At 39.8% G+C, this 14,185-nt stretch overlaps 1 protein-coding gene across 1 annotated transcript in view; it reads left to right on the plus strand.

The window, feature by feature from the left end:
• The first annotated feature begins 626 nt into the window (after nt 1-626).
• The window catches only part of LOC123517083 (cyclin-J-like), a 28,248-nt gene continuing 14,689 nt past the window's right edge, over nt 627-14,185 (plus strand). Inside the window, exons 1-3 of the mRNA XM_045276954.1 lie at nt 627-764; nt 2,372-2,488; nt 2,838-3,009. Of these exons, the coding sequence (XP_045132889.1) occupies nt 2,384-2,488; nt 2,838-3,009 (277 nt within the window). The 5' untranslated portion in view covers nt 627-764; nt 2,372-2,383. The remainder of the gene's footprint in view (nt 765-2,371; nt 2,489-2,837; nt 3,010-14,185) is intronic.

Raw genomic sequence — 14,185 nt, forward strand, 5'->3', positions numbered from 1 at the left:
ACTAGCGGAATTTCACCCTTATTGCCGTAATACTTCTGACGGCATAGAAGCTAGGAAGAAGATAGTGCTATACCACAGTTTGCTGAGACACGCCAGGGTGAAAATGCAGGCCTGCCATTACTGAGCGCAAGAGTTTTTTCTTTTTTTCTATCGACGGCCGCATGGCCGTGCGTACCTTCCTCCAAAGAATGAGAATTTTGACTATGTTGCGGGCCGAATTTTGACTTGGACGTTGCAGATTCGGAAAGCTGAAGGCGAAACGAAGAAAATGCTATACAAACCTCAAAATCGCTTACGTCACTACTATTCTGAATGCCTTGAATATAAATCATGATGGAAAATACAATTTGTTTTCATTATATTAGCAAAAGAACATACCTTTCTTAAAACATGTACAAATTCTGCTTGAATAGAAGTAGTACCTATATATTCTTTGGTAGGCACTGAAATAAAACAATTATATGTATTTGAAAGACAACAGACATACATATTATTATCTCATTTGTATATTCCGATAATATTTATTGTAGATATGACCCGGTAAGGAGTGGGAATTGTTATGTGTTATGTGTAATGTGTTATCAAAGAGTGCGTATCGAAGCAGTGGCGCGCAGCTCACGCAAGTATTGAGACACGAAGTGATGGTGGCGAGGCAGCTGTCGCAGTATTCCTCTCCGAGTCCGTTCAGCTGATGTTAGTACTCTTGCTGGTGTGGATTCTTCTCCAATAGGTCACCTTGTGATGAGAACACGTTGAACTTAAAGGTGTGTGTTGTACAGTGTGTGGGGGATGGGAAGTGGCGGCGTGATGTGATAAGTGTGTTTAGTGAAGGTAAACACGAGGCAGAGAGTGTATGGTAGGGTGACGGCACCTTAGTCGATGTGATGCTTTCACATTAAACTTTCCATATACAACTTATGCACTGGTATTTAACCCTTCAAGCATTACACATTCTTCTTAGGCATTGATAAGACTCCCTTTCTTATTTAACAGGAGTCTCAAAAGGCAAACCGCTAATCAAGGAAAGCAGTTCAAGTTTCTTACATTCTCCATCAGATAATGTTCTACATTTTGTGCCAGCATCTGAGGACAGATGAATGCATCCTTTCTCATTTTCCCAATTATGGACACAGCCTAGTATGTTTTTGTTTTTTTTCCAACGTGCATCATGTATTCCCTAGTCCCATTGACTTTTCTCTGGCATATAGGAAGAATTAATATTCAAAGATTAATCTCACTATGTCTCATATTGACTGGAATTTACCCATTTCAGTGTCAGTTAAATGTTTTATTTCTTCTGCCAAATAATACAGTCGTTAAAAAAAAAGTGTGCTATTGAAACTAATGCATTCATTAACTTTACCCTGTCAAAACTACCTGTGCACTTTAAGGAAAAGGAGTTTTCAGTGGGCATGAAATTATAATAGATATATTAATGCATATGTAGTGTTATTAGAAAAAAAATAATAGTAACAATAAAAATCAACAGTCAAAAGTTTGTTAGTACACCTAATAAAGAATCTGCAATAAGGAGGCGTCTGCAAGTGCTCCTCCCTTTGTCACTTATGGAAAGAGAGAGCATTTATTAATTTCAAAGCTTTTGTGTCATTCCATCCTAAGTAAAAAGTTAAATTTTGGAGACATGGTGCTCAAAGGAGACCTCTAGTGTTTTTATATGACTGGAGAAAATACGTAACAAGTTTCATTAAATGTTAGTCAGGCGTATAGAATAGCTTTTTAGTAAACAGGATAACCTCATTGTAGGAAGACAGACCAACTGAATATTGAACTCCCATGGCAGAAGCTTGTATGAACTTCTATGGTAAAAGCTTGTAGCATCCTCACATTTATTTTTAAAATGAATTCAGTCATAAGTGTCTTGCTCTCACCAACTTGTTTCAAGGTTCATTACATTGTAAACTTTCGAACAAAGCAAAATCATGTATCATTGTCTAGTCATACTCTGGCTGTGTTCAAAGTGTACTCTCAAAAAGGATGAGATAGCCCAGGTGGCCTGTCAGAAGTTATCACGTAATACAGTTATGGGAATTATGAATTACACTCAAAAAATCTTGCCTAACAAATGGTATTTTGTCTTGTTATGCTGAGAACTGCCTTATTGATGAATATTTAGGATTGTACAGTAAAGAAGAGTATGCATCTGATTTTAGGTAATTTCATAGTAAATCTGCATCACTTCACACTGTGGAGGTAACATAAATTAAATGTAGCAATATTGTGAGAAGAAAATTAAATTTGAGATATGGCTTAGGTTAGACTATTTACATAAATAGCTATAAATTTCTTATTTTTTATGAGCACCTGTCTTTTTTAATTGATTTAGCTTTTGAAATGATGGGTATTGTTGCAGACCTGCCACAAAATGACAACAAACAAAAACTGGATGACAGATTACCCTGATGAGGTGCTGGCCTGGATGCGGCAGAGGGAGGCAAAACACCTGGATTACAATGGAACCTCTCCTCAGGTACAGAAGACACACCCTAGACATCTTGCAGTTATTTGTGTCCTTGATTAATTTGCTTCTACATGTACATACTGTACATGAATTCCATCACCTTTCACCTCAGAACATTAGGTAAACTAGTTTAATGTCTAAGCTATATTTAGAAGCTACATAGTTAATGGTTATTCTAATTATTTCCAGAGAATAGAAGTATGTTCAGAAGTATTCTCACGATAATATCGTTGTGAAGCAAAGTCATCAATGCTCTCCCAGATATCCACCATGAGCTTTACCACTTCAGTAGGTTTTATGCCTGAAAGTGAATGATCATTTAACTTTTGTAACATTGTTTTTTTCTTGTGGTTTTCAGTTGTCTTCAAGAGGAGAGCTGGTGGACCTTATATGCATGGTGACTGAATACCTGAAGCTGAGTGTTTCCACCACACACCTGGCAGTGTATCTCCTGGACCGTTTCATGGACTCTCACTTTATTGTAGAAACCCAGCTCAAGCTCACAGCCCTCACAGTTGTTATGTTGGCAGGTTGGTGTGTAGCAAAATCTTGGCATTCCTTTATTATAGGGACAATTAATGCAGTTGTGAATTGAAGTGATCGTTATGGGCAGAGTTTCTTGTGATTGACACACACACACACACACACACACACACACACACACACACACACACACACACACACACACACACACACACACACACACACACACACACACACACACACACACACACTACCTAGATGAAGGAATGATGAAGAAGATATTATGTACCTTAATAAGACCCCAGTTAGAATATGCAGCTTGTGTCTGGTCACCGCATGAAGAAAAATGTGAAGAAGGTGGAAAGGGTACAGAGGCTGGCAACAAGGATGGTACCAGGACTCAGGGAGTTAGACTATGAGGAAAGACTGAGGAAGCTGGGGCTGACCACATTAGGAGAGAGAACAAGAGACATGATAACTATGTATAAATTGGTGAACAAGATTGACATACTGGACAGAGAGTTGATAAAGGTGACCACAAGTAATCATCTCCGAGGACATGGAAAAAAGCTAATAAAAGACATCTGTCTAAATGACGTGAGAAAATACAGTTTCCCGCATTGTAGTATTGATAAGTGGAATAAACTGAGCAGTGATGTCGTTGACGCGGTGTGTGTCAATCAGATGAAAGAGAGATATGACAGGAATGGACAAGGAGACAGGACACAGAGAGCTTAGCTCGGGCCCTGTAATACACAAATAGGTGAATACACACAGCGCAACCATCTTGCCGATCACACGCAGCTGAGCAGCTCGCAGAGAATAACTACAAAAGAAGTTGGAGACTGGCCTAGATGTATGTACAAAGGGGGAGGGGGCCATAGGTTCTCCTGTTTCCAAATTGAATAAGTGTTGGATCATGTATATGGAAAGAATAACGAGAGAGTGATGGAACAGAGTAGTGCTACCAGGTGAATGGTGGAATCAAAATATACGCCATCTTGTAAAAACCAATGATACATAGAAACTCCTGTTGGTCTAAGAAATATAACAGATGATATTATGGACAAGGATTTTTCTGGATTCAGGAACGAACAAGGTAATGTGAGAAATTTAATCAACGTAGAAAGGGAATTAAGGTACATATATGAAGGAGGTGATGTCCAGTCTAATGGACAAACAGGACCAACTGATAATGGAAAACACAGACCTGAAATTGAGATTAACAGAATGTGAGAAGGTCAGTGCAAATAATCAGGAATTGAAAGAGGACATTCAAGAAATAAAGAAACAATGACGTACTAAAAGCCACATGCCAAGATTACAAAAGCTCCTTAAGGAGCTTGCAGGTTAAAGTGCAGGATGGGATTGTAGACAGGACAGAAGGTGGATTGGGTGATAAGCTGAAGGAACTACGAAATGAATGAAAGCAGGAGCAAGAAGAGGAAAAAGTTAAATTTTCAGAGGTTGTAAAGAGAAATTCAGAAAAACACGAGTCACTGTATTTGAAGTTATTAAAGAGAAAGAAGACCTGGCGCGGGATACTGTGGACAAGAAAAAAAAGCTTTGTGATTTTTGGGATGAAGGAAAAGAAAAATCCTAATAAATTCACAAGAGAATGTGAAGAGAGAGAATTGAGCAAAACTGTTATCAAACGAGTACAAGACAGCACACAAGAATTAGACCAGGAGATGGAGGAAGTGATCAATCAGGCTAGGAAGATACAGTGAAGGGGGTAGGAGACCAATGAAGGTGAAAATGAGATCCCAAGTGGCTGTAGAGGAAATTATGGCTAGGAGAGGGAAACTGGCTGATAATACTGAACGCAAGGATATATGGATAAAAAGAGATATGAACTTAGAAGAGAGGGAAAAGGAGAAAGTGATAAGAAGTGAAGCTAAGGAAAAAACTAGAAAAGGACATAGACAGAGAAGAAGAATTCTTATTGGAGGGTTCTGGATATGAGACTAAAGAAGAAAGAGATCGTGGAGGAGGCAAGAAATTAAGAGTGACTTATACTAATATAGATGGGTTGTTATCAAGCATATTGGAAGTTAGGGATTACCAGATGTAATGTGCATCGTTGAAACAAAACTGAGAGGAGAGATCCATGTCAACTTTAAAGAGGAGGGATATAATACCTGGAGGAGAGACGGGAAGGATAAAGGGGGAGGAGGAGTGCTAATAATGGTTCGTGATGATATATGTGTGGAGGATGTGCAATGTGGTGAGGACAAAGTGGAAGTAATGGGAGTAACAATCAAAACAGAAGATTTGAAGAAGAGAAAGATTATAGTTACATATGTTCCACCAAAGATTAATACATGGGGAACAGAAGAACATAAAGATATGCAAAGGGAGGTGATAAAGTGCCTAGATAACATGATAAGAAGAGATAGAAGAATACTTTTAGTTGGAGACTTTAACTGTAAAAAAGTAAACTGGAGAGAGATGGAAGTAATGGATAATGCTGGACAGTGGAATGAGAAAGTGTTACAATTGACTATGGTTAATACAATGGACCAGTGGATGGAGGACTCAACAAAGTACAGGGGGAAAGAAGAACCATCGTTGCTTGACCTAGTTTTCACAAAGAAACTAGAGCCCCCTCCAATCATACAATACCTGAGTCCAATGGGGAGAAGTGATCATTTGACATTAGAGATGCAAATTCAGGAAGAAGATGAAATAAGTTACATAGAGGACTATAAAGGAGAGATTAAATTATGCAAGAGCAGATTTTGAAAAATTAAGGATCTATTTTGCTGATATTAAGTGGAGTAATATTATGTACAGAAAGACAATACAAGGGAAATATGACATATTCTTACAGAAATATAATGAAAGAGTAAGAAGTTTATACCTGTTTATAGAGTTCAGAAAAAAAAAAAATACATGCTTGGTACAATGCTAGATGCATACAAGCAAAAAAGACAAAAGATAAAGAGTAGAAGAAACTTATAAAACAGAGAAATGACTATAACAGACGGCAGTACAAAGATGCCAGAAATGAATATATTAGAGTAAGGAGAGAGAAAGAAAGAAACTTTGAGAAAGATGTCGTGAATAAAAGCAAAGATGAACACAAACTTTTCTACAATTAATAAACGGCAAGACAAAAAATAAGGAAACAGTTGAAAAAATAATTAAAGAAGGTAAGACATACCAAATAGAGAAGGAAATGTGCAAAATAATGAATGAGAGCTTCAAAACTGTGTTCATTGCAGAAGATAATTTCACAGAACCTAATAGGACATGGGACTACCAAGGATTACAGGAGATCGCAGTGCACAAAGAGGATATTGGAAAATTATTGGATAAGTTGGAAGTCAGAAAAGCAATGGGGCCAGATGGTGTATCAGGCTGGGCATTAAAAGAATGTAAAGAGCAACTACTGGATCCAATTTGGGAAATAATTACAAGTTCAATAAATGAAGGGAAAGTTCCACTAGAATGGAAGAGAGCCAACATTTTACCAATATTTAAAGGAGGAAAGGCAGCTGAACCACTAAACTACAGACCAGTGTCATTTACAAGTGTGTTAGGAAAGTTATGTGAAATAATTATCAAAGAAGAATGGGTTAAATTTCTAGAAGAAGAGCAAGTCATATCGAATAAACAATTTAGGTTCAAGACAGGGCGGTCATGTGTATCAAACTTATTAAGCTTCTACTTGAGAGTTATTGCAGGACTTGAAAACTAAGATGGATGGGTAGACACTGTATACCTGGATTTTAAAAAGGCTTTTGATAAAGTCCCTCATGGAAGACTACTTTGGAAACTAGAGAACATAGGAGGACTGTGAGAAACTTTGCTGGAATGGACAAGAGATTATTTGAAGGATAGGGAAATTCTCTCTCTCTCTCTCTCTCTCTCTCTCTCTCTCTCTCTCTCTCTCTCTCTCTCTCTCTCTCTCTCTCTCTCTCTCTCTCTCTCTCTCTCTCTCTCTCTCTCTTTCTTTCTTTCTTTCTTTCTTTCTTTCTTTCTTTCTTTCTCTTCTCTCTCTCTCTCTCTCTCTCTCTCTCTCTCTCTCTCTCTCTCTCTCTCTCTCTCTCTCTCTCCATAAAACAATTTGATGCAAAAACACCAGAAATCATCAAAATTCAGCATCCATCCCTTTAAATCACCCGCGTGTGGCCTCGTCACCTACACATTTAATCAGGGAATCTCATTGGCAGAATGTAAACATTATCATTTTCTTCATAAATTCTTAGGAACTTTTTTTTTTTCTAGTTGTCCTATACAGTTCTCAGAATACAGTGGAGACTCGATACTTAATTTAATTTGTTCCAAATGGCTGTTCGAGTATCAAAAAGTTTGACTATTGATACCTATAAATCAGGTAATTTGTTCTAATATTAGTAAAACCTCAATTTTATAAAAGATTTCAATGTAATTTTTTCTTAATTTTGATTTGTGCATACCGTAAGTGAAGGCTGGTGATGGATCACATAGAAGAGGAGGGGAGAAGGGTGGCAAGGTGGAGGGAGGTTGTTGGAGTATGACTCCCCATCCATGAAAACATCTGGTGGGATTCCTGTGAACCCACTAGTGGAGGGATGTGGCTCACTAACACTTGCATTTTCGCTAGATTCCTTATTATTACCTCCATCAAGTCTCTTTGATGCCATTGTAAGTTTCTAAATGAAAAACTACAGACAGGACACAAAATTTTTTTTTCTCAGGACTGCGTCAGGCCTAGTGATGCGCATCGGTATCCAGTGTACCAGAATACCAACATTTTTTTTTATCGGTAATACCGGTATTAAAACAGGACAATGGCGGCTGCTGGGAGGGAGAGGCCAGAGGCTTGTTTACAACCATGTGTGTGGCCATTTGATTACCAGATATTTTCATCACTAATAAGCCTCTGGTGTTAGTGTAAATTTATAAATGAAAGACTACAGACAACGTATGAGAATGTTATTTTGAAGACCGCAGCAGCATAACTGGCAAAGGGGGGGGGAGGGAGAGGCCAGGAAACCTTTGTTTAGAACTACGTGTGAGAATGTTTGACTGCCAGTATTAAATCAAACTTTTGCTTTCAAGTATTGAAAAGTTTGACAATTAAGATGTTCAAGTATTGAGCCTTCACTGTACTTTAGTTTTATCAGAATGGTATACATTATATCCTTGTGCAAACTAGGTTTGCCATAGATTAACAATAAAAAAAAAAAAGACCACCATATGGCAATTGTGTAACTAAATATCATTCGTCTTTACTTATTATTACCTTATATATATATATATATATATATATATATATATATATATATATATATATATATATATATATATATATATTATTGTATTTTACTACAAAATGTGTGCAAAACTTAAATTTGGTAAAAATATATACATTCCTTTTGTAGCAACATCGTTGAGAATGAGTGAGGGAGAGGTGAGGGCCAAGTGAGGTATCAATCGAGGGGTGAAGGTTTGTTTCTCTGTCTGACCTAAGCCAATGTTCATTGTATAATATAATGATAATAATAATATAGTAAAACAGAAGAAGTAGAATATACAGGTAACTCGATTTATGCGATAGATGTGTTCCAAGAGGTATCGTATATATCAAAATTCACGTAAAACAAACATGTAATTCTCATAAGAAACCATAGATAATAGGGGAGATGCGGGATGTGGTCCAAAAAAATTAGTTCAAAATACTCTATTTATTTGGCTAAATTAACATGTTTTTATTATTCACCATTCTAAATACTAGAAGTGTATTTTAAGTAAAGGGAAAAGCAAGAAATAATAAGAGAACAACAAAACAAAGAATACGTAAACAAAACACTCACCGTGTCACTTCCTTCACCACTCACACCACAGTCAGTCACCATCTTCCTCTGAGCTTTACCACTTTATTAAAAATCCACTTATCAAAAATAACCCCACATGCAGAAGAAGATGAAGGATGTTTTGGAGCCATCTTGGTGAATTATAGACAGATTGAAGAGATCCATCTGTACTCAGTGCTGGCAGACTGCAAATGAGCCACGAGAAGAGTGGGAACTAGATCCAAGATTCTTTAACAATGTCAGAGCAACCTCCTGCCGTGAAATGGCATCCATGAACACTTAGAGGGACGGTGACGAGGTTGCTATCAGGTTGCTCTCAGGTTGCTGGGAAAACCACCTCAAGGTGGTGTTACTGTCTTATATATGCATTTATGTTCACAAAACAACATTTCTATTAGCTTTTTACAAACCTTGCCCCCAAGAAAGGATTGTTTTGTAATACATAAAATGAAATCTTATGTGGAATACCAAAAAAATAAAGAGATGAGATTGATCACAGATAAGGTGGAGACTCGCAGCGACTCGGGCGCTTCTTCTTCTTCTTGTGACCCTTTTAGCTTGCGTGTTGCTTTCAACACGATATTTGTTTCCACTCCTCTATTGCCTGCTATAATGGATATCATATCATATACTATTCATATACGCTCATGCCATGAACATAAATGCATATACAAGACAGTAACACCACCTTAAGAGGTGGTTTTCCCAGCAACCTGAAAGCAACCTTGTCACCGTCCCTCCAAGCGTTCATGGATGCCATTTCACGGCAGGAGGTTGCTCTGACGTTGTTAAAGAATTTTGGATCCAGCTCCTGCTCTTCTCGTGGCTCATTTGCAGTCTGCCAGCACTGAGTACAGATGGATCTCTTCAATCTGCCTATAATTCACCAAGATGGCTCCAAAACATCCTTCATCCTCTTCTGCATGTGGGGTTATTTTTGATTAGTGGATTTTCGATAAAGTGGTAAAGCTCAGAGGAAGATGGTGACTGACTGTGGTGTGAGTGGTGAAGGCAGTGATGCAGTGAATGTTTTGTTTACGTATTCTTTGTTTTGTTGTTTTCTCTTGTTATTTTTTGCTTTCTCTTATTATTTCTTGCTTTTCCCTTTACTTTAAGCGCGGTTCACATGAGGAATGTTTATCCATGTTCCGGGAACAAGTTTTCCAATGTTCCGGGAATTTGTTCCACCGGATGTTCACACGGTACTGAAGTTTATTCCTGAGACGTCTCTTCAAGCTGGCTAATCATTATACCTATATCTATATATTTGGCTGCACGGGTACCTAAACGTCTCTTTCTATGATATACATTACAGAAATACTGTGAAGGAGCCTTACCTGCAGTCAAAGTGGTCATTGCTGGGTATTGACCCTTTATTTCCTGGGCTATTTCACCATACACTTTCAATCTGAGCTTATGTTTGGGATAGTCCACTTTTTGTGGGTCCCAGAAGAATCTGTGCCCTTCTACCAGTTCGCACAAATATCTAATAACACTCCTGGGCCACAATGATTCGTTCTCCATGATTTAAAACAGTTTTAAATACACGAGGAGAGCAAGCAGCAAATGGTGATCCAGTCGTGAGTTCCCGCGTAGCGTCAGCAAGTTCACCATCAGAGCGGAACCCTGAAAACCGGGAACTTCCTGAGCCGGAACACAGTTTAGCCGAAGCTTGTTCCCGGAACATGGGTAAACATTCCTCGTGTGAACTGCGCTTTAAATACACTTCTAGTATTTAGAATGGTAAATAATAAAAACATGTTAATTTAGCCAAATATAGTATTTTGTACAAATTTTTTTGGACCACATCCCGCATCCCCTCTATTATCTATTGTTTCTTATGAGAATTTCAAGTTTGTTTTATGCGAATATTTGATATACGCGATGCCTCTTGGAATGCATCTATCGCGTAAATCGAGTTACCTGTATATATATACAGGCAACACCCGCTTAACCCTTAAAGTACGGTGATTGTATATGTACGATTGTAGCGTTGCGTGTGGAGAGGCGGGGATCGTACCGGTAATCATGATTTTTCCGCGCTAAACGTTTGAATCTTTCCCCCTCACTATTGGTCCTGGGGCAAGTGGAGGTATCTGGCATCTTTTCTCGCTCGTCTGCTTGAGCCTTGAGACATAATGTTCCCTCACAATAAGTCATCTTTTCCCATTTCCAGGTGACATCTGGCAACCCCCGTCACCCGGAGGGAGGAAACGGTACTCCGAGTGATGTTATGTCAGTGTTACTTGGTAATGACATTGAGGAGTGATGAAAATGAAGACAGTGATTTTTTTTATTGAGATAGAAGAAAGTGAAGACTCCAGTAGTGATTCTGATAGTGATCTGGGAGACAGAGACCAACCCTCACAGTGACGTTCATAAACCTCCTCACGTAGCCTATTCCCCTCCAGCAATGCTCTGGTGTGTGTCACCCCTGGTTGCCTCTACAGGACTGTGCTTGTCGGCCAAGTCATGTGAATCCCATTGCTAATAAGAGTTGACAGATTCCAATTATTATAGAAATCCACAATACTTTTTTTTTTTTTTTTTTTTTTTTTTACGTAGGGAAGAGGGCCAACCAAGGGCAAAAAAAAAAAAAAAAAAAGTAAATAAAAAGGCCCACTTGAGTGCTGGCTCTCCAAAGAGTGCAAAGAGTGCCAAAACCGTCAGCCAGGAATTAGGGGAGCAAATGCCTCGATACCTACCTCTCTTTGGCCTGGCCACGACGGCCTTGAAGGTGTTGATGGAGGCTTGTGAGCGTGTGGTCAGGATGGTCCCTTGTGCATGTCTTGACTGTGAAAGATGCATTCATGTATTTTATTCTGTCTGTCACTGTTGGCATTTGTGTCTCTGCTCGCAGGTTGTCTGTCTTCGTCCACTTCAGTGTGCCGAGAGCAACTCTCAAGGCTTCATTTTGTGTTGCTTCTAGAGCGGTAGCATTTCCGGCGGCGATGGTGAGAAGGACAGGACTTGCATAATCTATCAGCGAGCGCACCAAGGCTTTGTATGCGGCGAGGATGACAGCGTCTGAGGCTCCCATGCCTCTCCATGACAGGGCTCGTAGTAGTCTGATCCTGGGACGGCATTTCTCCTTAAGATGTTGCACCTCGGCCTTGCTGGTGCCATTCCGAGATACGACAACGCTGAGGTACCTGTGAGTGGCCATCCAGTCAATTTCTTGACCCTGGAGGCGGAGTTTGGTCTGGGGCATGCGGCGGGTCTTTGCCATGGCTTTGGTCTTGCTGTGCGATATAGTGAAGCCAATTGTATCGCATTTGTTCGCCAGGATGTCGAGTGAGGCTTGCATCTTGGTGACAGAGTCTTTCTCGGTGGTCTGCAGAACAATGTCGTCTGCGTAGCCGATGTGTTGTGTGTATGGGAGTGTTGCCAACACGTTCATCAACACATTGAAGAGGGTGGGGCTCATGACGCTTCCCTGTGGCGTGCCATTTTCCAAAGTGTGGTAGTGTGAAGCATGACCTTGAAATATGACGCGGGCTCGTCTGTTCGTCAGGTACTGTTTTATCCATGTGAGCAGCTTTCCTTTGACGCCCAGCTTGGTGAGTTCATGGAGGATGACCGTCGGCTGCGCCCTATCAAAGGCTTTCTCGATGTCAATGAACACTTCGGTTTTCGCCTTTGCATTTGATGTGTAGTTGACCAGGCAGTTTGCAGTACTTTTGTTTTGAACGAAGCCATTTATTCCTGCGTCAAATTTTCCTATTTTGTACTGAAGGTGACGTAGGAGAATTCTTTCCATCATTTTGCAGATGGTGGAGGTGAGGGTGATAGGTCTAAATTTACACTGGTCATTGTGCTTCGGTATGGGAATGATGTTGGCTGTTGTCCATTCTTCAGGCACCTCTCCATGCGTCAGCGACATGTTGAACAGTCGGAGCAGGGGATCACCCGCCACGTCACACACATGATTCAGCATGGAGTATGTGATGCCATCCTCTCCAGGGGCCATGTCCTTGCTGGACTTGCGTGCTCAGAAGCTCCTCCCGCGTTACCTGGTGGTCAGTATCATCGGGGAGAGAGAGAGAGAGAGCACGGTATTATCTGAGCTTGGGGTGTATTTCTTAGCAGCGGGTTCTGCCATGAATTCTTTTATATGCAATAACTTTGTTCTCAGAGGTCATAACATGTTAAAAACTACATCGTTGTACTCAGAATAACACAAAGAAATATGTGTTTTACAAGGAAAAAATATTTTTTGCATTTTTGACAGGTGTGATTTTTCCCCGTTGTAACAGACAGAAAGTAAATCAACCCCCTCGTACTTTAAGGGTTAACAAAGGGGTTACGTTCCTAAAAAACCTTTTGTTAAGCGAAACTTCATTAAGCGAACCGATTATAACAAGTTTAACCCCTGACTTGAACTTCCATTGAGAGTAAACAAAGCAAGAGTGCATCATAGTACAGTACAGTGAAAGGTTTAATGAAAGTAAAAATTATGAAGTTAAACATTTAGGCAGTTTAATTTAAGTCATTGTAATGTACACTAATGTATGTATGTACATAGCTTTATAATGTTGATGATCTTAAATTTATGAAAGGAGGGAGAGTGAAACGGGAAAGATACTAACCGGCAACCTGTGGAATGTAAACAAAGGGCGCATCATTATATCACATACAAAACTTATGTACCACATTTCCACAAGGCTTTCCATTTTATCCATTGTAGAGTCACGAGTTCAGGTGGTTATTTTAGCTTGCAAGGAAGATATGGTCTCACCAGCCTACTTAATAGAGTCTGCTGACTTGAAAATAGTAGAGACAGTAGATGGAATCAAGATGGTGGCGAGCAATGCTATTAGTTTTCTCACCTCTCTCGTGTCTGTGAATAATATCCAGCTCCACTTCGAGAGTAAGAGACTTCCTGGTCTTCTTAGCAACGCTAGGCGACATTTCAGGGCGTTTTGGTGGTAAGTTGAGTGAGGGAAGACGAGCTGCTGCTGACGTTGTTATTGTTTTGAACAGGGGGAGTGAGTGGTGCGTGTGTTGTCCACAAGAGATGCTGGTGTATTCAAAAGCCTGTCGGCTTGCGTGATACGGCAGGGCTTTCAAACTTGGAAAAAAATACCTGGATAAAACTTCGTTAAAGCGAGTTTGGTGTTCGTTAAACCAGCTGATGGTAGTAAAATGAAACCTTCGTTGTAGCGAAATTTCATTGTGCGTACCTTTGTTAACCCCTTCCTTACTGCAAGACTGTTTTATGGTATGTGCGTACCACGCACAAAAGCGACCTCGTGGTACGGCAAGATGCCGCCGTGGTACGTGCGTACCACACCAATACATTTCCGTGTATAACCATGGCCTGAGTGCAGATTTTGCCTTCTTCATGCTCCACGTGGTTCACTATATAAACAAACGCTGGAGGCGTTATTTTTAGCCACCCCAGCGTAACAAAACCACC

Source organism: Portunus trituberculatus, chromosome 41 (assembly GCF_017591435.1).
Source record: "Portunus trituberculatus isolate SZX2019 chromosome 41, ASM1759143v1, whole genome shotgun sequence".
Classification (NCBI taxonomy): domain Eukaryota; kingdom Metazoa; phylum Arthropoda; class Malacostraca; order Decapoda; family Portunidae; genus Portunus; species Portunus trituberculatus.